Source organism: Hyperolius riggenbachi, chromosome 2, assembly GCF_040937935.1.
Source record: "Hyperolius riggenbachi isolate aHypRig1 chromosome 2, aHypRig1.pri, whole genome shotgun sequence".
NCBI lineage: Eukaryota > Metazoa > Chordata > Amphibia > Anura > Hyperoliidae > Hyperolius > Hyperolius riggenbachi.
The window spans coordinates 289,435,616-289,460,981 of record NC_090647.1 but is presented as its reverse complement, the minus strand read 5'-3'; the positions used below and the strand labels follow the sequence as shown (position 1 = coordinate 289,460,981).

At 41.1% G+C, this 25,366-nt stretch overlaps 1 protein-coding gene across 5 annotated transcripts in view; it reads right to left on the bottom strand.

The window, feature by feature from the left end:
* Positions 1 to 249: 249 nt before the first annotated feature.
* The window catches only part of LOC137546444 (regulating synaptic membrane exocytosis protein 3), a 178,399-nt gene continuing 153,282 nt past the window's right edge, over positions 250 to 25,366 (bottom strand). For all 5 annotated transcript variants that reach the window (XM_068268929.1, XM_068268928.1, XM_068268927.1 and 2 more), the window contains 3 exons: positions 11,443 to 11,544; positions 10,610 to 10,749; positions 250 to 8,605 (listed from right to left, as the gene is read on the bottom strand). In XM_068268929.1, coding sequence (XP_068125030.1) covers positions 8,393 to 8,605; positions 10,610 to 10,749; positions 11,443 to 11,544 — 455 coding nt within the window. In that variant the 3' untranslated portion in view covers positions 250 to 8,392. The remainder of the gene's footprint in view (positions 8,606 to 10,609; positions 10,750 to 11,442; positions 11,545 to 25,366) is intronic.

Here is a 25,366-nt window from a genome sequence, read left to right as displayed (position 1 = left end):
CATGCTGCAGCTGCTTGCACTTATTCAGGGGGAGTGGAGGACACTGGGGGACAGAAGGGTACACTGAAGGGCACAAGGGGGACTGAATAATAATGGGGGAAGAACACCTATAAGACGCTCCTGGACCATGGACGCACAGGGTTTAGTCTTATATTCCGGAGCATTTTATATGCCGAAAAATACGGTAAATCAGTATACACACACACACACACACACCTACTTTCTATACAAGTGACAGGAAACTCTGGGTTAATTTTACTTGAGTTTATTAATTTCTGGTTGCCAGAATACATGCGTTACAAGCTCACCATCCAAATGTGCTCACATTTTATTTCCTTTTCAAAAATTGCCAAGACTATTTTACAAAAAGAAGAATCATGCATTTTTTTTAAATAGTCATCAGTCCTGCTGCAAGAAAACCACAAAAATACAAGGATTTGACAGGAAAGACCACGTCTATAAAACAGTACAGGGCACAGGTAGAAAATGCAGGTTTCCCTTTTTATCATAAACATCTGATTTCTCGTTATACAAACATTATCCGTCCCATACTTGGCCTTTATTTATATATATATTTTTTGTTTTATATATCTATATATAGTTTATTTATTTTTATTTTTTGCCATACACAAAGCTTTACAAGTAGAAGCAGGTATCAAACCTCGTGACACCACATTCAGAGCGTTAAAGCATTACAAACATTCAACAATTAACCAGAACGGAGGGCACTTCTGTACGTACAAGTGACAGTTGTTTTTTGTTAGAGCTATTTGAAGACTATTCTCTGCCAGGTTCAGGGATTGTCTGTGTGTGGTCTGATTGGCTGCAACAACTAATGATCCCTCAGTACCATTACTGCTGTTAAGGCGCTGGTCTGTGTTGTGAGTAAGAACCAATGTGGCTTGCTGGGCAGACAGGACTGCTTGTGCTGTTCTGTTTTCCTTCTTTGCCCAGCACACAGTTCTGTTCAGACAGCTGGTGCATGTGAAGACAGAAACCTTTATTCCATTGGATTCTGTAGTGTGACCTTGTTTACATTTCTGTTTCTGCATTGCTAGCGATGCCTGAAAACATTTTAAAGCTGGAGTTCTTGTGAGTGAATAATCTATACATTGTCGTCTTTATAAGGCAGCAATGTTTTTGTTTGGAAATGCAGAGTCTGCTTGTAAATATGCCATCTGTATAAAACACAGGATTGATTTTTAAAGCCATTTAAGGGGTTATAGGAGAATCAATGCAGGTACTATTTTCTGTTCGCTGTGGAAAAACGACAGTAAGTATACGGCTGCTATGGGCAAGACCCCTGGTACTTTCCTTAAAGAGAAACTATAGTGAAAATAATGCTTATTTTTTACAGTATTCATTTATAGAGTATTTAGTCAGTGTTTGCCCATTGTAAAATCTTTCCTCACTATGATTTACATTCTGAAATGTATCACTGGTAGTGACATCTTTAGTTCTGTCAGGTGATCTGCGTGGAGTGTTCGTTACTGAGAGTTCTATGCACAGAGGGAGCTATTGCTTGCTTGGCAGTTGGAAAAAGCCGTTATTTTCCACAATGCAACAAGGTTCAGAGACCGCAAACTGTCAGGGCCGTGGTCTTCAAAACCATGCCCATGCTTTAACATAATTTAGGGTGGGTACACACATCCACTTTTATTTGGGCAGTGATTGGCCAATTTGACCACTTCCATGTAGTAAGAGTGCTTACCTCCACAACCTGTTCATAGCATTCAAAAATATGTTGGCCTCATACCACATGGAGGTGGTAACATTAGTCAGTAATTGTGGCCAGTTAAAAGTGGGTGTTTGTACACACCCTTAGTAAAGACTGTCATAAGTGTTTACATACACAAGCCTTATACACACACTTGATAATCATCACCTGAAATAATCATTTGGTAGCTCTCTCAGCCAAGCATCTAGCATGTACACAGCATTATTTAGTTGGCTGCCATGGTTGATTGCTAAGTAACAAATATGTGCATTGTGTTCTTCTGTACCACAGGACCCCGTGTGCCTCTCCATAAAACAGCACATTGTGCTTGGCTGCAGCAGATCATGCCCGAACCTGCAGTGTTAAAGATTTTCTGTACTTTTACTGAACAATGGAGATGGGAAGGAGGTGAGAAGCATAAGGGATAAGACAAAATACTTAGCTGCAGAAGATGGAGCAACAGAGGAGAGTGGATGAGTGAATGTACGGATGATTGAACTATCTCCAGAAATGATCACAATTATTTTGGGTGGTAGAAGCAATTAGAGATGGTCAATGAGGTGCAATTCATTCTGGCTTGTGCACAAATGTTATGCAAGCTGTGTGCAGCCTAAAACTGGGCCAATCAAATTCAGGAGGGAGTGAATATGATTGGCCCAATTCAGATCTGCATAAGATTTGTATGCAAACAAGATTTATTTGCATCTTGATCATCTGTAGAAGCTGGCCATACAAAGGTTAATAACAGCCTGATTTGCCAAGTGACAAAGGATAGCCTGACAGATAATGTCACCTTAGATCTCAGTAATTTACAAAAGGTTGACGAAGAGATGGAAAAAAATCTTAGAAAGTTCATTCATCACTTGTGTTTAATAGACTATGGCCACCTGGGCATTATTGTAAACATTGGGGTCACCCGGAGAAAGTTCCATGTAGAAAACCCTGTTGTAAACAGCAGTACACAACCTTAATAAACAATGGTTTTGTTTTTTTCTATTTTAACTTACCGTACTACCAAGTCCTCAAGCCACCCTCTGTGTTTTTCTACCATCACTATTTGTTATAGTAAATGGCATCTGGTCTCAGGAATAAGAAGCAGTTAGAACACAATTGCTTTCCCTCTGCTGATTTCCTTAGTCCAGGCTCATATTTCACTCCTGCCTACACTCCTTGCCTTCTGCTTTTGCTGACAAAATAAAAATCAAGAATCTACGTAACTTCCATTTTTTGCTGAATATTAGAAATGTTCCTAGTCACCTGTGAAAAGCAATGAGTATCGTTACCTTTCTGTTCCCTGGATGCAATTTAATTGCAAGGCATTCGTTACTAAGTCTGCACAGAGGCCCTAATGAGAGCTCTACACAATATGTACTTGTAACCTCAGCTGGGCTCCTGTGGTGGGAGAGATGGACCTTTATGTGAGCACCTGTGCTGCTTTCTTCTAATTGAAGTGACCCTGTGAAGACAGAGTGCAAGTGATATGGCAGCAGGCTTTGGTGCAGTACAGACAAGGGTCATGTAAGGCTTCTCTGATCTACGACATATAGGAGCCCAATCAGCTGAGGTTTCTTTTGAAGAAGGTGCAAATTGTTTTTCTAATTTTTAGACTTAGAGATCTGTTAAAATTTGACTAAACTGAACATAATTGGCCATTTTAATGCAAATGATTTCTTAAAGGTGGCCACGGATGGATCAGGAATGAAATTATGCCATCCCTGATTGCTATTCCATGAGTCTTACTAGTTGGGAGAATTAGTAGCTGTGTCATCAGACACTGTACCATCAGATGAGATTTCTAATATAGTACAAAACCACCACTCTGCAGCTCACCCCAACAAAGACTGAAATACTTTGTCTGCCTCGTTCACTTCAGATATTTTTTTTTTCAAAATCAAACAAACTTTCTTTATCTGTTTCATGGGAGATAAAATGATATTTAGGTCAAAATGACTACATCTTTTTGTAATTAGTTGAGATAGTTGACCTGTCTGTGACCAGCTTTAGATTGTACACCAAAGAGCAATGTACATAGTGCAACAAAACCTAAAGGGTTAGAATTTGTGTTCGTGTGTGCATGAAAAGCTGCCCTATGTATATGTTTAGTTCATTATAAGTTTGAGTGTGCTATGCAAAATCTCAGTTGCGAAGTTGGGGTACTTTTTTAAATATTGCTCTGGGACTTTCCAGTATATGGAACGCTGTAATTCCAGAAAGTGAATTTCTAATGTTTTATTCTGTAAGTAAAACGTTGTAACACATTTTATACACAGCAAGATATTGTTGATATTTAGATCAAGATTGCTATGCATTGCACAGTCACCTGGCCTTTTTTGCTAATCTTTATAAAATTAATATATTTATTATCTATGTATAAAAAAATTATGGATTAAAATTATTTAACTATAGTTCTATTGTTTAAATAAGTATTACATTACTGTAGGCTGTAAGTTACAGGTGGGTTAAAATGTCCGATCCCATTTCAGGAAATGGACAGTCACATTCCAAACTAATTAGTAGAGAGACATAATATCAGAACTTCATCATGAAAGATAGATAGAATGAAGATTGTTTGATATGTAAAAGTCCTAATGTCTGGAATTAAATTAATCAACAGGTCAGATGCAAACAAGAAGTCTGCCAACGTCAAAATGCTAATTAATGGACATTAAATCATTATAAAAGACGTCACTTAGACCTGATGCAAATGTCAGCATGAGTAAATATACCAAACTAAGCAAGTACCTACCAATATATTAAATAAGATATTTGTAAATAAATTAAATGTCAGGAATTCAAAATAAAACACTTATTGACCCAAAAGAGATTTCAGTTAATCAGGACCAGAGATTAAAGGAAATTCCAAAATTAGGCAGCCATACTGGAACGAGTGAGTATAAAAATACGTGGTTTAAAAACAATTCAGACACTAGCCTGCAAAGACACACTCAAGCTGAAGCTCTTCTGAAGCCCTACCTTCCCACACATAGTCCTAGATGCTGAAGGGATGACAGAGAAGGGGTTATATGCTTAATATTCTGGTGATTTTCAGCATTACGTTTTGTTAAGATGTTAGAAAGAAGATCAGTTAGATGTTATTTTGTTCAAGAAGATTACTGTGAGTTTGACACAGCTTTGTACAGCCAAGACTATTTTGATCCTATTCTACATAAAAACAATTTGTATAATTTTTTTTCCAATGTACTAAAAAGATTCATGTTTGCTTGATTATTAAGACATGATCAGATGGAATACTGTTAGGGGGAAACGCTACTTGGATTTGTTCATAGTTTTGTATATATGCTGTATTATAGGCAAATACAATGTTATGCAAAAGCAAATACTGAGTGCTCTGATTCATTTCAAGGTACCTATACTGATGTTAGATCCTTGTTCAAAAGTTGGGCAGCCAGTGCGCCATTTAACTTATCTTTGTGATAACATCCCCCAAGGACTAGTTTAAATACCCTCTTTGGTTGTGTCATACCTAATGCCTAGTAGATACAATGAGATTTTCAGGCACATTTTCTGCCAGATCGATTATTTTCAACATGTCTAATCTGATTTTGATCGATTTTCCATAAAAGTGAACAAAAACCGGAATATCAATCCAAATCAGATTGGACAAGTTGAAAATAATCGATCTGGCAGGAAATCTGCTTGGAAATCTCATTGTGTGTACTAGGCATAAAAGACCATGTGGTGCATATCTGTGGCCAGTTTTAGGGAAAGATGTTTGGGACTGGGGTCAGGGCAATTATTCTTAGTGGCTAAGATACAATGCTTTTTGCTTAATCACCTGCTTTGTTAAGTTAGTTCTACGTAAATACATATCCTCTAGAAGGTTTGGTGTACCAAGAGGAAGCTGCAATAATGACATGTATGTTGATTATTATAAACTCTTATGATTGTGGTTACATTTTGGGGGAACGACATCAGGAAATACTGCTGGCCAGATTTGCTCTTTGAAACCAAAATATATGTGTAAAGCCCTCAAGTCTAAAATAAGGTGCATCACCTCACTGCAGATCCAAATGCCTCCTTCAGATGTATATAGAAAGAATACAATGCAAAGGAACACATTGGACTCCATTTTGGGCTACAGCCTCGTGTTCTGTAGCTAGGGAGGGGCAGGAGGGCAAATTGGTGCAGCACATGACTAAATGGCTTTCAGTAGGAGGGGTAAAAAAGGAGAACAACAGTTGACACGATCCAGCAATCCAGACCACACATTGGGAAGGCTATATACACCCACTAGATTCTTGGCAGAGATGGCACCAACTGGCTTCCCCGGCCACGGACCTTCTAGCATGTGTACAAGGCATAATAATGAAAGACAGTGATCAGCCACAGTTTCCTGGCTTGTCAGATCACTCCATTCCTTATGATAGCAGTTAACCAGGAGTATATGCAAGGCATTCACAGACATGAGAAAATGGGCTGACAGAACTATAATTTTAAATATGGATATCTTTAGCTGAAACGCTGAATGTGGAAAAAAGCATATGTTTCCTTTTGTCTGTTATGGATTTTGATCTGTACAACTGTTGGAGAGTCATTAATGAAATGGGCATGATGAATTATCTTAACTTTATAACTCCAAAGACAATGTCCTTCTTTGTTCTAATTGCACATAGCCTCTAAATATCTCAGGAACCTTTAAACACGTACATCATATTCTGACAATAACATTTGCTTCAGTGAACCGATGTATCAGTACGTTATATGTAATTCCTCGGCAGTCTGAATTCTTTGGCATCAGCTGCTACTTAAAACTGATAAGTCGATCCACTAAAGGTACATACATACATACAATGACCATATAATGCAGAGTTATCCTGTTTCTGTTATAGAGTCCTTCAGGTTATTAGATACTGTAAACAGTATGAATATTCTGTTGATAATCTACAGTTGTCTGCTTTGGTTGTCAGGTGGCAGAATTGAATACACGTTAGGTTTATTAATAAAACTCTGTACATTACTATAGCCAGCCTAGGCACATACTGTGTGATGTCCATGTTTCACCCCATTCGGGAAGCATTTTGACCTGCACACTAAGGTGTATATAATACTACCTTAGTTGTTCCTCTTAGTGCTGATGGGATTTCCACAGTGGTCCATGTTTTGCTCCTGAAAAATATGCATCAGTTTGTCTTTGTGAAGAACATCCTGTACCAATGGTCTGCTGGGATTAGTGGAAATTTATGAAGAATAGGTATACTCTGCTCCCACGGCTTGGGAAGATGTATTTTCTACACATTGTGGTACAATCACTACAGTTTGCAGCCCTGAGTTGTTACTGTAGACATCCTTAAACAAGTAAGATTTAATACGTTGCTACATTGGGTCACATGCTACATGTGTGCTCTTGGACTTTAGCCTCCATGACACATTCTGACTTGGCTCCTGTGTTGTCTTATTCGTTACTGTGCATTGTCCATGTTCTTAGGAGAGATCTGAGCTTTGAGATGCTTCAGTTGTGCACATGAAGGGTAAACACATACAAGGTTCATGCTATTAGCGAAAAATGAAGTCAAGGGCCCGTTGTGTCTCTTTCTAGTCCTTGGAGATACCTCACTGGGCAGGGCTGTCAGACTCATTGGCACATTAAGCTCTGATTTCTAAGAACATTGCCTTCCTACAGAAAACGCACATAACAGGCCTTTTGCGACATGTTGAAATATGTAAAAAATTTTGGTGCAGCACAAACGCATTAATGCACTTAAAAAAAACAAGTGTGAGACAGATGCACTGTTTACTTACACAAAGAGTGACATGCAGTTATATGTACCTATCTAAACGAGATTGCTTTATCTGTGTCACAAAAAGAACCTGTAGAAGAAAAGCAGCAAAACTATGTTCTGCATTTCTTTTTGTTCAACGTCCGTAATGAGATCGTACATCGAAATGCTACATTCCATTTTAAATTAAGAAAAGAAAAATGTAAAAAAAAATATTCTGATACCTGAAAAAATATCATTCTGCTGTATAGCTATATATGTAAATGCATTCGTACTTGTGATTATAGTTGTCCATGAAGTATATGTGATATCACAGTTACCGCCTTGGTGAACTGCAGCTCTTGACTTGCCTGAGGAGGGTAGGTAGTAGGACTGGGGGAGAGCATTGGTTTAAACAAAATAAGTCACACACAAAAAAAGCAGGGTGCAGTGAGATTTCCTCCACAGTAGGGTTTGGTATAATTTTGGGAATGTACTATAGTTTGGCATCAATGTGCAGTTTGGTGTGCTTCTTCTAGTAGTGTTCTCTTGATAAAATTATTGTATGTAGAGCTTTAAAGTGCTAGAGAATTGCATGGCCCTACACTTACTCCAAACAAAGTCACCAAGGCAGCTGATTCACTAATCTTGCAGCTCTGTCGATTTTACTATATTAACATGGGGTAGCTGGGTTGATGATTGGAGTAGCCTTGTTTGATTTATCTGGATTTTGTTTTGTAATACATTTTATAATCAAAGTATTGAAATGGCAGCTTTTGATTTATTGATGTGTGGGGTTCTTTGCTGCATCTACTTCCCTCTTTTTTCCAGAGCCTTGGATATATCGGTTGATTTTGGAATCCAGTCTACTATGTGTACCTGGTGGTAAAAAGAGGAAGTTGATTTGATAGGTTGCAAAAAAGAGGAGGAGACTGAAAAAAGATGTCTTCCTCCCTGGTTAAGAGCAGGATGGACTAGTAGAGCTCTCCAGTGAAGACTGAGACAGTCGGCGGGTCAAGGGTGCAATGCTGGAGTCTGCTAGTGAAGACGTAGGAAAGAGTTTGTACCACCCTGTGACACAGGAACTTAAGTCAAGCTCTTCTAGAAGGATCTGCGCCATTCCCATGAAACATTTGTGGTCCATTCTTCCATAATCTCCCCAAACAATTACCTGTGGAAGGCATAGTTTATAATCTTAATAAATCAGTCAATAAAATGCATTCAATAATTCAATAAGTGAGGTATAATGTACAGTGCATGTCAGCTGCTGTGCTATCATCATAGTAGATGATATGTGTTATAAGGTCACAGGGTAGTATCAGGGCCACATTTTTCAAAGGTCACATAGACTAACCTAGGGGGTGCTGCACATGAAAAAGGGGCCATACATGAAATGAGAAGGTTGAACATGGAAAAAGGGGCTATTTCAGAAGAGAGAACAAAGAGTGGGGCTGCCTCATATGGGGGGATAGACATATGGAAGACAAAAAATACACGTGCTGACATATATATGGGCATATTACTCCTGTGGCCCATTGGTGCTCAACTTATTATTTAAGATAAAATTATCACCTGACATCTCCCAACACCTTACTTGGGGCATTAGGAATTTCCAAGCTAGATTTGTCTATCCATTAGAACATAAATGCTAGATGGAGCCAAGCAGGTATGTTTATAGGCAAATCCTTCATTTCAGATAACTAGGGTGTGGTCAGGTCAGAATGTCATCTTAGTAGTAACATTTAAATCCACCTCTCCAGTTCCCAGACACCATGTATTCTATATTAATAAGTGTAGATGCCAGGGCCAATAGCCAGGGGCGTAACTACAGGAGAGCAGCCCCTGTGACCACAGGGAGGCAAAAGCTGTAAGGGAGCCCCAACTACTACTTCACTTCCTCTTATAAAGGCTCCATCCCTCAGATCAGGTGTTTTTGTGACTAGACCTGTTATGGGTGTAAAAATTACGATGTCCACACTTGTTTTTTGACTCTTGCAAGATGGGTGCCCCAGGCTGTAATGGTCACCAGGGGTAGGCATGAAAAAGGGTGTAAACATTGGGGGGCCCCATCGAAATCTTGCTGGGGCCCCATGATTTGTAGCAAAACCCCTGCCAATAGCATTATTTTAATATATGCCAGTCGTGCCAGCATTATGGCTCTCCCCGTCTATCTGGACAGCTAAGTTCAGAGGAGAGCAAGAAGATGCCTGGCTATTCGGGCCTTCATTTCTCACTGAGAAGCTGAATAGCATTCAAGGCCACATCAACACATCCCGGCGACGTGAATGTGGCTGTAGCGAGTGCCCAGGTGGCTCACGCATGTGCAATTGGCCCCAGACCAGAGAACTTCCCGGGGCCAATTGCGGCCACACGGAAGGAGAAAAGAGGACGCCGCGGGAGCGATCAGGCCGAAAGGGGCTGGAGGAAGCCCCTGGTATGCATATTTTATGTAGAATCCCCCATCTCAGGTTCCCTTTAAGGGCAACCTGAAGTGAGAGGAATACGGAGGCTGACATCTTCCTTCCCTTATTAAAAAGGCTGGTTGCCTGGCTGTCATGCTGAGCTTTTGGCTTTAGTTGTTTCTGAGTCACACGCCTGCAACAAGCATGCAGCCAGTGGAGTCAGACCAGAGTCAAAGCATCTGATCTACTTGTTCATTCTGGGCCAGTGACTTAACCTCCCTTGCGGTTAATTTTTTTTTTTTTTCAAATTGCAAAAATCTTTTTTTTTTTTTGTTTTTTTTGTTTTTGTTTCATGTAAAGCTACCAGAGGAGGTTAAAGTGTTAGAGGCACAGCATCAGCACAGGAGTCAGGCAACTGGCATTGTTTATAAGGGAATGAAGATAGCAGTCTCCATATTCCTCGCAATGTAGGTTCCCATTAAATCAAATACTAATTACATAAAGCACACAAAGAAGGATACAAAAGATGTCCTCACCATTGCATTCAGTCCAATTGTACTTCCTGCACAGAAATAGTTGTGCACCTTTCTGTGACCACTATTACCTTCCTGGAGCCTGTAAATGTTTGTTCACTTCTATGAAATTGCTTAATAAGTTTTGAAGTAGTGATTGCCCTTCACCAACAGGGTTATTAATACATTATTTTTACTGTAGGCAATTTTTAGCTGATAGCTAAGTCTGAGTGTATTTTCTGAAAAAAAGCTGAAGCTCACCTGTAATACCTTCCCCTGAGGTCCTTCATCAAACAGGAGAACCTGCTGATATACCGGGTCCCAGGTTTTCTTTGCTGTCCTTGTCTTCTTCTTAGCCAGGCAAGCTCCATTCTCTATCAAATAGACCTTTATGTATGGGGCTGCATTGGTTAGAAATAAAAGGGCAATTAAAGGTGATAAATAATGTTAGATGAAGCAACAAACAGGAAGCAATATTTGTTAAAAATTGCAATAAAAACCTTTGCCAGGATACAGTCAAGGTTACTTGGGCAACACGGACAACAGCATTAGGGCCTATGTCCACTACGTCCGAGCCGGGCCTAATCTGCAGCATTTCCCTGCATGGGAGCAGCTGCCTGTTTATTTACCTAACTGACTTTCACAGCACATATCAGTACATGTATTTGAGCCTGCATTAAGATAACAGGCTTTTATCTCACAGCACAGAGAAGAGAAAGATATCAGCTGTTATCACAACCTAACTGAGAGGAGGACATTGCTTGCCAGTTACTGACGCCAGGGTGCATACATGTGCTATAAATGATCCTATCCAGCCAACATTTGTAAACAAACATGCTACCTAATATGTGTTTCTATTCCTATTAGAAACATGCTACTAGAGTTATCCCGGTAGCCTTAATTTCGGTATACTGCCCCTTTAAAGCCAAACTTAATCAAAAATTTTACATGGCTAATTCTAATAGAACCATGATAAGTGACTATAAACCATGTACAGAGGCAAAATGGTGGATGTGAGCCTGGAAATGCAGTGCAACTTGCTTTCTCATTGGTTTGACCTCATCAGTTTGTGTTGGGACACTAATGTCACTTACCTGGAATTGTTTTTGAGCCAGGCTTTGAAGTAAGGCCTCGAGCCTGGATCACCTCCACCTCAAGCTGACCATTCCGATCCACCATACCAATGTTTACATCTCCTGGAATAAAAATAGGCATGTATAACTAGGCTGTGTTCCTTTCTTTCTCTGCCTGAAAAAGTTAAGCATCAGGTATGCAAGTTTCTGTCTGGGTCAGGACGGGGTCAGACTATAGCATAACCCTCACTGATCAGTACAGTAATTACAGCCATAAAATACTTTCCTGTCAGTAAATGGCTTCTGAGAGCAGGAAAGAGATAAAAAGGGTCAATAATTCATAGTTTTGAGCTCTGGCATACTTCAATAAAGGTGTCATTGAGCCGAGACAATGAAACAGTAAAACCTTAAAAAGTAGATTTACATTTAAAATAAAATGTTGGGACATCTAAAAAAGTTATTTTTAGGAGAAGGAGGATAGATACAATTGTTTTTCTCATCAGGTTATTTTCACCTTGGATGTCCTTTAAGAGCTGCAAGTTGCTAGTGCTATCCACAATGCCACCACTTCATCACTGTAGTGATTAAAAACTATACTGTTAATATCCAACACTGAAAGTTAGAGACGGGCCAAGTATTTTTCACCTCACTGTACTTGTCCTGTGTGTAGCACATGCACATTTACAGGATGAGAACGCAATACACTAAACATGTTACTTTTATGGCTAAGGAACATGTAATTGCCTTGACTCATCTCATGAGACTATTATGAATAAGAGACTTGGATTATAACTTGCAGTGGCACTGCATTGTACAGTAACATTTTGTTAAAGCAGTTACATCTCAACTGTCTATTTATAATGTGTGATGCAAATGCACATCTGTTGTCACAATGCAGTTTGATGTCATCTGAGGATCCAGACAAGCCCCATGAGACACCCTGCTGAGAGGACACACTATATAAATAGGTAAGCATAGGTATAGGCTGGTAATTGACATTCACATTTATCTCATTTGGTATTCACTGAATTGAAAATAGAAAATCTTTTTTTCTTCTTTTGCTCAGCAAAATTCTGGCAATTTAAATATCACACCTTTTAATCAGCATTTGTTACCCTGCTAACTGCTGAGCTTGTAGTTTGTCTTTCAATAAATGTGATGGCCATTTTCCTAGCATAAGCAAAGGACCTAAATAGATGTAAAACACACATGGAATTTCTACTCTTAAAGGACTCCCCAGGAGAAAAGCTAAATGTATATTTACCTACCTGGGGCTTCTTCAAGTCCCTGGAAGTCATTTGGATCCCTCACCGCAGCTCCGTCGTCCTCTGTGTTCCACTGGCCACCTGTAAGGATAGCCGACATGTTCGCTCTTCTGCGCATGCGTGCATACGCATCCACACCACCAGGTGCGTACTGCGCCTGTGCAATACTTCTGCACAGAGACACTACGTGCCCAATGATGTGGGCGCTCGCATGCGCAGAAGAGCATACCCGCCGATAGGCCGGCGATCCTTACAGCCAGCCAGTGGAACATTGATGAGGACCAGAGCTGCGGTGAGGGACCCAAATGACTTCTAAGGCCCAGAAGAAGCCCCAGGTAGGTAAAGATAGATTTAGCATTTAGAATTGGGAGTCCTTTAATGACATTTCTGGGAACTACTCCATGTGTTTGAACATATGACTTAACTTACTGGTATAATTCTGCTTTTTGTTGAGTATTAAGGCGGCCATTAATGGTAATTTTTTTTGTGAACAATCTTATTTTCAGTCACATTGTTCAGATCATATAGCATAAAAACAGAGTAGCTGATATGCCAATCAATCCTGAACGACTGCATTATTGATCATTCTGCTTGGCAGATTTTTTTCATAGATATGATTTCCATTTGGATTCTTTAGTGATATAGATTGATTAAATACAATCATTTCTTTCAATATGAATAATCTTATCAAAGATGTGATAGTTCACTAAAAAAGTTGTTACCATTAATGGGCATCCGTGCTGCCAGATGCCTGATGAACTCACCATCAGCAATGCAAGCAGCTTGGCCTCACTGCTGGTCACCCTGGTGCAGGGGTACCCAAACGTTTTCGGTGGAGGGCCGGGTCAACATACTTCAGACTGCTGGGGGGGCCGGAACATACATAAAATGATGTATAAGTCTTTGCAGGCCAGACAGTGAAGCATACCCAGGTGACAACCTGCATTCCAATTGAACAGCAGTGTCACCTGATGTGGAATTTGATTGGAAACCAGTGAATTACTGCTTTCTGGCTTCCATGTGGAAGGGTGGTGCCAGCACTGCTATTCTATATGCGGACCAACAATATTTAAAGATGTAGCTGACCGCATCTGTAAGTAAAACATTTTGTGTGTGTGGGGCCGGTAAAAAAGCCTCAGGGAGCCGCATTTGGCCCGTGGGCCTTAGTTTGAGGACCACTGCCCTAGTGCATACATGTCAAACTGCGGCCCGTGGGCCAAATCTGGTCCTCAGAGCCATCAGATTTGGCCCTCAGGTGGTTTCCCTACTTTGCATTGTATTTGGCCCACTCTAGACCTCCAGAGAACTTATATTGGATGGTAAGCCCTAAATGACTAGGGAAGCCATATGGGGAGGGGGCAGCACTAGATAGCAAGGAATTGTATAGGAGAGGGAAAGGGGCCACTAGGCACCAGGAAACTGTATAGGGGAGGGAGGACCAGTAACATCAGGGAATCATATATATGAGGGAGGGAGGACCACTAAACATAAAGGAACTGTATTGAGGATGGAGGGGGCTATTAGACACCAGAGAACTTTATAAGGGAGAGAGGTGACCACTAGACATTGAGGTCGGACCGCGACTTGGTCCCTGAGCTCAATTTCGGCCCACTTTGTATTTGAGTTCGACACTCCTCCCCTAGTGTGTTGTGCAACTCTATTCTATACAAGTGTATGGTTCTGTCCATCTTCACCACTTACAAATGTGTCCAGATGTATTTTTTTTTTCTTACACAGCACTACACTACACTACACTACATCACACCACACCTCAAGCAGTGTGTTATTGCAGGAGATTCCCTGCGAGTAAATGGGAGTGGTGAGGTGGAGGCTGTGCTTATAGGTGTGCACCCTGTGCAGTGTGAGCAAGCCTAGAGAGGTCCACGGACACCTCCAAGCAAATCCAGTGTGGATATCTCGTTATCCAGTAAACTTTAAATGGATCCAAAGATAAAAAGGAGACGCCGAGAGCCCAGTATAGTGTAGTAGGTATGGAAAATTGGCAAATGTAAATGTAAGTATGATTTGTATATTCACAAACCAGGGTTACCCTCCAGGCAACCACTGTATAGGCAGGTGAGGAGATTAGACCTGTCCCCACTCAGAATTAAGAAGTCGCTCTCTGTAGATAGGAAGACAAAGGGGGGCCAAGTCCCCCCTGCCAAAGGTGGACTTAATGACGATACAGTTGTACAGATTCGCCAGAAGAGTAAAAACAATTATTCAACAGCAAAACAATTCAACAACAGCATATAACTCAATAGTCCGTTACCACACTTAGCGCCTCCGAGGCGAGGCGCTAAGCATGGTAACGAACGATTGAGTTATATGCTCCCTTGTATTGCCGGAGGAAGTGGGATATACCCGCGAAACACGTTGCACCCGTCCGGAGTATGTAAATAAACCTTTTTGTTGTTGAAATTATCAACTTCTTTTGTCTGTTTTGGAGGGGTAAGTCCACCGCTACCCACTTAAATTTAAACCTTTTAAAATACTTGTTTTTACTCTTCTGGCACCTCTGTACAACTATATCGTTTAAATGGATCCAGGACAGATCAGGTATTGTGGAGGCATTTGTAGGCCAAGCACAGTATCTTGAAGGTGATTCTGGAATGAATAGGCAGCCAGTAGAGGGATTTGTAGACAGGGGCTGCAGAGGCTAAACGGTGGGAGGAGTGAATGATGTTGACTGTTATGTTCCTGATGGACTGCAGGGGGGGCAGTTTGGTTTATTTGGAGGCCAAACAGGAGAGCATTGCAGAAGTCCAGTCTTGAGATTATGTGGGCATGAATGATAGTTTGGCTGTGTCCGTGATCAGGAAGCGGTGGATCTTGGAAGTATTGCAGAGCTGGAAGTTGCAGGATCTGGTAACATTTTGGATGTGTGGGTGAATGAAAGCATGAAAGCACTGAGTCCAGTGTCACCCCTAGGCAGCAGGCTTGAGAGGTCATGTTGTTTGTGATGTAACAATCCAGGAGGAGAATTGATGGGTGGGGCATGATGATCAGGGGCTCCGTTTTGTCCAGGTTTAACTTCAGGAACCTGGCGGACATCTAGGAGTAGATGGTTGTGAGGCAGGAGATCTTATCCATGGTGGTGGGGTGTAGCGGTATATCTAGGCATTGTCTGCATACAGATGGAATTTAAAGCCTAGGGAGGAGATTACCTTGCTAATGGAGGAGGTCTATAGGGTGAACAATAAGGGGCCAAAAACATAAAGGAGTGGTTGAAGATGTATGAGGAAAGCCAGGCCAGGATGAGGTTATAGATGCCAAGGGACTATAGGGATTAGAGGAGGAGAGGATGGTCCAATGTGTGAAATGCAGACGAGAGGTCCAGGAAGAGGAGGATGGAGTAAATGCCTTCAGTTCTGGCTAGGATGAGGTAGTTGATAAGCCAGGTTAGAGCAGTTTCAGTAGAGTGGTCAGGATAAAATCTAAATTGTAGCAGGTCTAATTGGTCCTGAGGTATTGGGCTAGGTGGCTATGGACCAAACACTCAAAGAGTTTTGTTAAAGGGAGAAACCCCACTAACCCTTTAAAAATATGCCTTGCAGCAATTCCTCCTCTACCTTATCGCTAACATGATCTTTGTTCCTTAATTATCCCTAACACTAACCTATATGGTACCTGGTAAATCATGCCAATATTACAACAGAATTCCTGTGCTGATGACAATGATCAATGTGATAGGAATGTTAGTACAGACGTTAAATTTAATGGGAGCAGGAGACTTTCACTAAGTGAGATTTGAATGGGACATTGTTGGTATTATTATCATGATTTTTACAGATTATTTAAAATATCTAACTTTTCTGCATGCACTTTGGGTATTTTTATGGTGTAAAAGGTCCTAATGATGTCCAGAAAGTTACTGGCAAGGCTCAGTTTAGTAAGAGGCATACATTTTTGCGTCTTTATGAATAGGCACCAGCGTGTATAAGGAACAATGCAGAACTTAAGGGATGGGAATGATGTCATTCCTCTGGGCTAGAGTTTTGACTGTAAAGCACTAACAAGGTAATTAGAGATGGCATCAGTCCTCAAGGGAAAGGGGCAATTTGCAGCAGGAAGATTGTCTTACCAGAAATTACTCCCCAGAGACTTGGCAGCTAGGTTCATGGGAAATATCCGTGATGAACTGTTCAAATGGATAAGACACCTTTAGCACTAGTTTAATAATGACAGTATGTGGTTTAACTCCCAGATTGCAAGACCGTTTCTGTCTCAGTTTAATAACTCCACATTGCAACTCATAGCTAGTCTATGCTATGTGGAGTTTTAAAGGTCTAATGTAGCACATGACAAGAATGTATCCGACAGTAATATTCACTTAATGGGAGACACGGTGAAAAGGCAGGATCTTATTATTTCTATGTTCCTTCCTATTGCTAGATCTCACAAGGCAAGAATGTGGCATTTGTGAGAGATGGTTTGTTCATAATGACTGATAATGGCAGACAAGTGTTCTTTTATTGTACACTTGTAACAATGGCAAGGTCAGTGGTGCTCTGTGTTTTACAGAGAATGTGTAAGCAAGGTTAAATCAACTCTGAAACTACACTATACAATACAAACCGGCTTTATAGAAACCCATCCAGAACCAGGTGTCACCTAGTTTATAGCCTCCCCCAAGACTGCCGCATCTCCAAACTGGCTGCACCACACTGCATGTTATAGGCTGCATTCTCCTTCTCCCTAAATTATCCTCAGCCAATCACTGAGCATGCATGGATGTGTGGACATTGCGGATGGTACCAGTTTTAAAACTTCCAGGTTTTAGCATACAAGAAAATGACTTGTGACAGCTGAGTGGTGGGACATTCAAACAAGTCAATGTCATATGCAGTTTGCCTCATACTAAATAGTAACCTTAAGGCACATTTGACAGCAGGGTCTGTTTTGAGGAGATGAGTGCTGTTTGTTGCATCTGTGGGGTACCAGGCCTACAACACTGATCGTGCTTACAAAGGAGTACCTCCCCAGTATGTAAGTGGAGAAGCACTCCTAGTTGGAGGTTTACCAAGACCTGCCATCAGTGTTAGTTTGGTGTGAACTGCTTGATGTCAAAGCAAGAAGCATAGTCATTCTGGTCTTGTCCTTAGCTCTGGGTGCAGAGGCACAGCGGACTCATTCACTCTGCCAATGTTCTGTTCATCCATTACAAAGCTATTGGACCTGATTCACTAACTAAGGTATCACCACACTTGAGATTCTCAGAGATCAGAAGTGTCCCTACAAATGTGGCCCAGATCTCTTGAAAACATCTGACATTGGTTAGCCTTGGATTTGCAACCTTCAGTTGGGTCATATGAGTCTCACAGTCTCACTGGGGCCCATATGCAATTCATGAGTTTTCTCCTAGGTGATATTTTTACTAGTTGTGAATAAAATACCTTTTAAACCCCCAAGAACCAAGAAAATACTCAAAATAATTTTGATAGCATCTTTTCACTTTGTTGGGTACTTTTTCAATTGCAAGGTCCTGTAAAATTATTTCAAATACGAGATGAAAAATTATCTCCTAAAAGAAAACTCAGGAGAAAAAGTTAATAGCATATGGGCCTGGATCACTAACTTTTCATCAATCCATGGTATTATGGGATATGGCCTAGGGCAGGATTATGAACCTCTGCTACATAATATCAGATGATTAATAAAAGCAGGGCCATTTTGAAAGATCACTCATGATGAAATGGTGGTTACATCTTGTGTATGAAATACTAAACTATCCTTGCATATCGGTTTTTGAGTATTTCTTCATCCCACTGGAATTGAATAAGCTGTGCACTTACCAGAGAAGTGTCTTTTAGACTATACAATAGAAATGGTTTGTTGAATTCTGAGGTATGGTATTCTCCTATTGCATGCTTTACAAAAACATTATACAGTAAGGACAACTGACTAGGGCTGGGGCAAGCTTTGCTGCAAGCATGTCAAACATGTTTGACCCACACAGTGAATGTCTATGATGCCCAGGCTGGAAAACATCCAGAAGGAGCTTAAAAGGAACCTGAAGTGAGAGGTATATTAAAGGCTGCCATATTTTATACTGTATATTTTAAACAATACCAGTTGCCTGGCAGTCCTGCTGATTTCTTTGGCACTAGTAATGTCTGAATCACACACCTGAAACAGGCATGTGGGCAATATAGTCAGGCTTCAGTCAGAGCACTTGATCTGCATGATTCTTCAGGGTCTATAGCTAAAGGTATTGGAAACAGGGGATCAGGGGGGCAGCCAGCCAACATGCCAGCCTCCATAAACCTCTCACTCCAGGTTCCCTTTAATCATAATGAAATAATTATAAAGACACTAATGGGGGGAGGACCATGACTGGTCACTATGTTAGAGGCCAGAGTGAGAATACTATAACAGGTGTTTGCACAATAATTTGGGGCAATAAATAGGGAGAGCAGCGTGTGTGTGTGTGTGTGTGTGTGTGTGTGTGTGTGTGTGTGTGTGTGTGTGTGTGTGTGTGTGTGTGTGTGTGTGTGTGTGTGTGTGTGTGTAAATGGGGGAACACTATAAAATAAGCATTTCTCTGTTTTTATAAGCCGAATTCTGTCATGCCAGGGCCACATGCAATTAACCTTTTCTCCTGAGTTTTCTCCTATGAGATAACTTTTCATCCTCGATTTAGAATAACTTTTCAGCGATGGAAAAAAAGTAGGTGAAAAAGTTTTATTACAATTATTTTGAGTATTTTTTTTTTTTGCTTGTTGGTGGTTTAAAAGGCATTTTATTGATATCACCTAGGAGAAAACTCAGGAGTAAAAAGTGAATTGCAAATGGGCCCAGAAGTCATAGGGCCCATTTCCATTACACACGGTGCAATGCAGCTACATAGACGTATCGCACCGCGGCCGAACTAAAACCAATGCATTGCAATGGAACGGTTTCCATTGCGTGCTGGTTATGTGGAGTGGTGTGGAGCTATCAGAGAATCTGCAGCATGCTGCAGATTCTTGCATGGCCACATCCGCCCGCCGTCTCCTCTAATACAATTCCACATCTCCCGATGCAGAAGTGACACGAATGGGAGTGGAAGTGATGCGTAACTGCGTCGCATTCCTTCGGCTCCCATTTACTAGTGGAAATGGCACTTAAAACCCTGAAGTGTGTTTATAAAACATTTCTCTTCAAACAAGGATGTAATTTGCCCTAATCGTTATCCAGACTGGTAGCCTCTTCCACTTCAGTTTGTCACCTTACTCTGGTTTACCCTCCTCTTCCCTCCAGATTGTAAGCTTGCAAGGGCAGGGTCCCCCGTCCTTATTGTTCATTATTTGTCTTTGCAATAAGCTTCTCTTTTAGCATGTGCATTTTGTTCTGTCATTGTTCTGTCATTGTACTTTGCATTATTTATGTATGTACTTATAGACCTGCATTGTTGGACACACGTATTGTAAATAAATGAACAGTGTTGTTGGCAATGTATGGTTACTGAAAATGACATATGTGTGTGTACATTTAATAATAAAAAAGGAGGCTATAAAGTGAGATCTGTAAAATAAGGTTGTCTTAGTAGCCTGTCTTGAGTTTGACATGGCTACTGGGTCTACATCGGTAAGAGCAAATTATGCTGCTCGGATACTCCTTTTCAAAATCCGGATTGACCCGGATCCGGATACCCAGATATCCGATCCGGTCGGATATCCGATTTCAAAATTTTTCAATCCGAATCGGATATCCAACCCTAGTATCCGGGATATCCGGGCAAATTCGGATATCCGGATAGAAAAACCGGAAGTGGCCTTTAACTTGCTTTAAAAACATTTTTTATGGTATATGAGGCATGTAGTATCATTATTTTGTAAAGGGGAACACTAATTGATGATGTGGGGACTTAAAATCCCCCCCCCCCCCTGAAAAAAAATGACTGTCAATTAACATTAGGCCTAGAGCCCACATTGTGTCCAAAGTCCAACTGCACAACTGGGACATGACAGTTTTCAGCCAAGACACCTCCAAAAAATTATGCAGCAATTGTGTTTTGGGTTAAATATAGGTGGTATCAGTGGCCTGTGGCACCCTGGCCTGGCGGTGGGAGCTGCACAGGCAGCAGGAGCAGGGCAATGCAGCAGCAGCAGGTGTAATGTGTGCCAGGAGCATGCTGGACGTGGCACGTTGCAATTGGCACTTAGCACGTGTCACGTGGCACTTGCCAAGTGTCACGTGGCACTTGCCACGTGACACATGGCAAGTGGCCACCTGACACGTGGCAGGTGCCAAGTGCCACGTGATAAGTGCCACGTAACACTTGGCAAGTGCCACATGACACGTGCCAAGTGCCGAGTGACAGTCAGACAGCAGAGGAGAAGACACTAGTGCACACTAACTGTCACACTGCCACTGCTCACAGCACAGCGGTTCTGTAGAAAGCTAACACAGTAGTACTACTACTCTAACAACTACTAGCACACTGACTGCAGTACTACAGTACTAACTACACAATAACACAGTAATCCTATCCCCTAATCCCTAACCTAACCTATACCTAAGGCTAATAGCTGGCCAGCAGGCAGCAGCTGGCCTGGTCTGTGCACAGCACACACACAGACACATAGCAGCTGCCTGCAGCACACACTCTGATTGTCACACAAATGATATCAAGCTAATTAATGATTTAACAATAGTGTAGTGATAGTGAAGGGGTTAATCACTGAACAGCTTATCACTGTGTACAGCCCTTGGCCCAGCAGCACTGGAGCACACACTCTGACTGTCATACAATGACATCAATCAAGCTAATTAACGATTTAACAATAGTGTAGTGATAGTAGTGAAGGGGTTAATCAATGAGCAGCTTATCACTGTGTACAGCCCTTGGCCCAGCAGCACTGGAGCACACACTCTGACTGTCACACTATGACATCAATCAAGCTAATTAACGATTTAACAATAGTGTAGTGATAGTAGTGAAGGGGTTAATCACTGAACAGCTTTAGGTTTATAACTGTGTACAGCCCACTTGCTAGGCCACCAGCACTTGAGCATGTCTCTCAGTGAGGATTCAGCAAGCTAAGACGATATGTCTCATCATGGCAGCCCTCCTTAGGGGGTCTGGCCAGTGTTCCTTTCTGTGATTGGGTGCCATGGTTTAGGCTGGGAGCCCTCTGATTGGCTCAATGAGGTCAGGTGGGTCTGGCCAGGGTTCCACTCTGTGATTGGTTGCTAGGGCTTCTGCTGGGATCCCTCTGATTGGCTCCAGGACGTCAGCTCCTTAGTTACAGTATTTCAGATCCGGATATCCGCAATATCCGCGGATATCCGGTTTTTGCGGCCAAATATCCACAAATAGCTAGCCGGATTTCTATAGAAATCCGGAATCCGATCCGGATAGCGTAAAAAAGTTTGGATATCCGGGTTACCCGGATATCCGGAATCCTGATAAGCAGCACTGGAGCAGATTCCATATAAATCATATATAATGGATACAAATTACAGCATTATGCATGTAGTGAAAGAACCTTCATGGTATAGCAATCTGTAACATCCTCTTTCAGATTTACATCACCAAGATTGCTGAAAATAATATAAGTGATGATAATAAATAATAATTATAATGTTAATTCAGTGGCATGAATGCCACATTTTAGTACTGCAATTTATTGTGCCAGTTTTGTTTGTTAAGACACATAATCTGCATAGATGCTAGTTGTAATATCTTGCAGATATCACCTGCAGTTACATAATTCATTTCACATTTTTATGCAATGCATTAACAGTGATAGACAGTAGAGGGCAGTACTGTATAGGACACTGCAATTACAAGTCTCGAGATTTCTTTTCTGCATTACAGCTTTTCTATTGCATTCATACTAACATTAAATTATGTACAGCTGGCTGAATGAAAAAGATATACACAAGTTTCACTATTTGGTGAGCTGTATTTGTGTAAATGTAGCACTTAATTTACTGTATCAAATTCTAATCATCTCCCACTCCTCCAAACCATATCAAGAGAGTAAGTGCTGGAAATAAAGGTCATGCAAACATAAGTAGAATCATAAAAAGAATATAATAAATTAAATATTTCAGTCATTACACATCCTTTTATTCTTTATCGGGGATGTCCTGACTAATCATGGAACGTGAGTTCAGCAGCAAAATGTCTGCTTCAATTAAAGGGCACCTGAGGTGAGTGTGATATGGAGGCTGCCATATTTATTTCCTTGTAAACAATGCTAGTTGCCTGGCAGTCCTGTTCATCTTCTGGCCTACTTAGTGTCTGAGTCAATTCCCTGAAACAAGCTCAGGCCCGGATTTACATCACAGGAGCCTATAGGCACAGCTTTCCTAGCACCCTAGACTTTGCCCCTCATAAACCTACAAACCCCTGCCAAAACTACACCATAAGTGTGCTGGCTGTCCCAGCTGTCACTTCTCACTTATTTCCCTTGCCCGTCATGGATAGCTAAAAGTGTCCCTTAGCATTAGGTAGCCAGAGGTATCCTAAGTATTAAGTAGCTAGAGGTGCTCCAACTGAAGCGAGATCCTGTCAGTGGAATGCCGAGAGCTGGGTGAGTAGCCTCTCTTTTACGCTCTGCTTGGGGCTCTGCATAGGGAAGAAGGGAGGGAGGCACTATGGGAGGGGAGTAAGCCTCCTTTCCATCATCAGGCGCCTGTAGGCACGTGCCTACAGTGCCTTATGGTAAATCCAGCCCTGAACAAGCTAATCCTGTAAAACCTCAGTTACAGTACCTGATCTGCACATGCTTGTTTGGGGTCTATGGCTAAACGTATTAGACTCACAGGATCGGAAGGACTGCCAGGCAACTGGTATTGTTTAAAAGGAAATAATTATGGCAGCCTCCATATACCTCTCACCTCGGATTCCCTTTAAGTCAGAATCAAAGCTTTTTGATTGTTTTGCTTTAATTCTACTCTAGTCATTAAATGTCTTCCTCTTAACTGTATCTGGAAGCCTGAACCTCCAATCCAATCTCAAAAATGTCTCTCTTTCCCTATCTGATGTATGTGCTCCTCTTTCCCTCTGCTCTCTCACTTGCCTCACATCATTAGCCTACAGTCCACACTCTTCATATTTCACTTGCACCCTGACAGGCACACTTTTGCTATTTTTTTATAAACTATTATTACTGTTTGGTCATTTTGCAGATGTGCATTACATACACAACAGTCATTCTTACCATCCTACAAGATCTACAGTAAATAGTTGAATAATTTGAAATATAGAATAACAGTTTCCATAAACATCACTAGAAGGATTCAGGGACCCCTTCGGAATGTATTTTGTAGACACTTAAAGCAGGAGTTATGAGAATTGTATACAATGAACAGAGGCGCCAAAAGTATAAGATTAGATTAAATGAGCTTAAAAACCAACTTAAATGGCAAAATTGAAGGAGGAAGTGGTGGTCTTACCTCCCTCAAGCAGACACGACAATGACTGTGATTCAGACAGTCAAACACATTTATTAGGAACTCCAAAAAGAAATGCAACGCGTTTCGCAGGTTCAACCCCGCTTCATCAGGCAATATAGGGAGGAGTATCAAACAATCTGTTCAACCCCGCTATTGCCTGATGAAGCAGGGTTGAACCTGCGAAACGCGTTGCATTTCTTTTTGGAGTTCCTAATAAATGTGTTTGACTGTCTGAATCGCAGTCATTGTCGTGTCTGCTTGAGGGAGGTAAGACCACCACTTCCTACTTCAATTTTGCCATTTAAGTTGGTTTTTAAGCTCATTTAATCTAATCTTATACTTTTGGCGCCTCTGTTCATTGTATACAATTTTGAGTCCACCCTTAGTGGAGGGTTGCTACCCTTTCTTCCTGTCTACAGAGAGCGACTTCTTAATCCTGAGTGGGGTCAGGATAATCTCCCCACCTGCCTTTACAGTGGTTACCTGCTGGTGACCCTGACTTGTGAATATCTAGCAATACAAACTTATTGCCACCTTGTCCAGTACGAATTACACTATTGGGGCTCTTGGTGTTCCCTGTTTTTAGGAGTTATGAGAAAGTTGAAGCAGACCCTCTGTGCTGCTGTCCACAATAAGAACTTAATGTACCACTAACCCTTTAAAGTTACCCTAATATAACCCTAATCTTAATTAGGGTTATAGAAAAGGCACCCTGAAATCCAATATAGCACTGCTGTGGGGACAGTGGCAGGGTAATTGTCCACTGCAAACATTCTAACATGTCCACATCAGGATGCGTTGTATTACCCTCCTAGTAATATCATTATACAATCTAGTTATAGTAAACTCTCATATAGTAAACCTCTGGATATAGTAAACTCAGTCCGCAAGTCCCAGCAAATGCGTCTGTATAAATATTCAATGTATGACCAATTCTAATATAATAAACTTCTGATATAGTAAACTACTTTTCCTAGTCCCTGGGAGTTTACTATATTCTACTGTTTTATTTTATAAAGTGCCAACACCTGTTATGACATTGTACAAATAAATACTGAACTAACAAGTTCCATGGCCGAACAAAGGCAATGCAGATAGTGCATAATCATACAGAACTCCTTGTACAACAAGGCTCTGGTGAGATTTTCACATTGCCTTAAACTGAGTTTTTACGGTAGGTTGCATGTAAATATTTCAAAGGTTGAAGAGTGTTGAACATATTAAGGCAGGTAGTTCTAGAGGAGAGGAGAACAATGAGAAATCTTGTATGTAAAATCTTGTATGCAGGG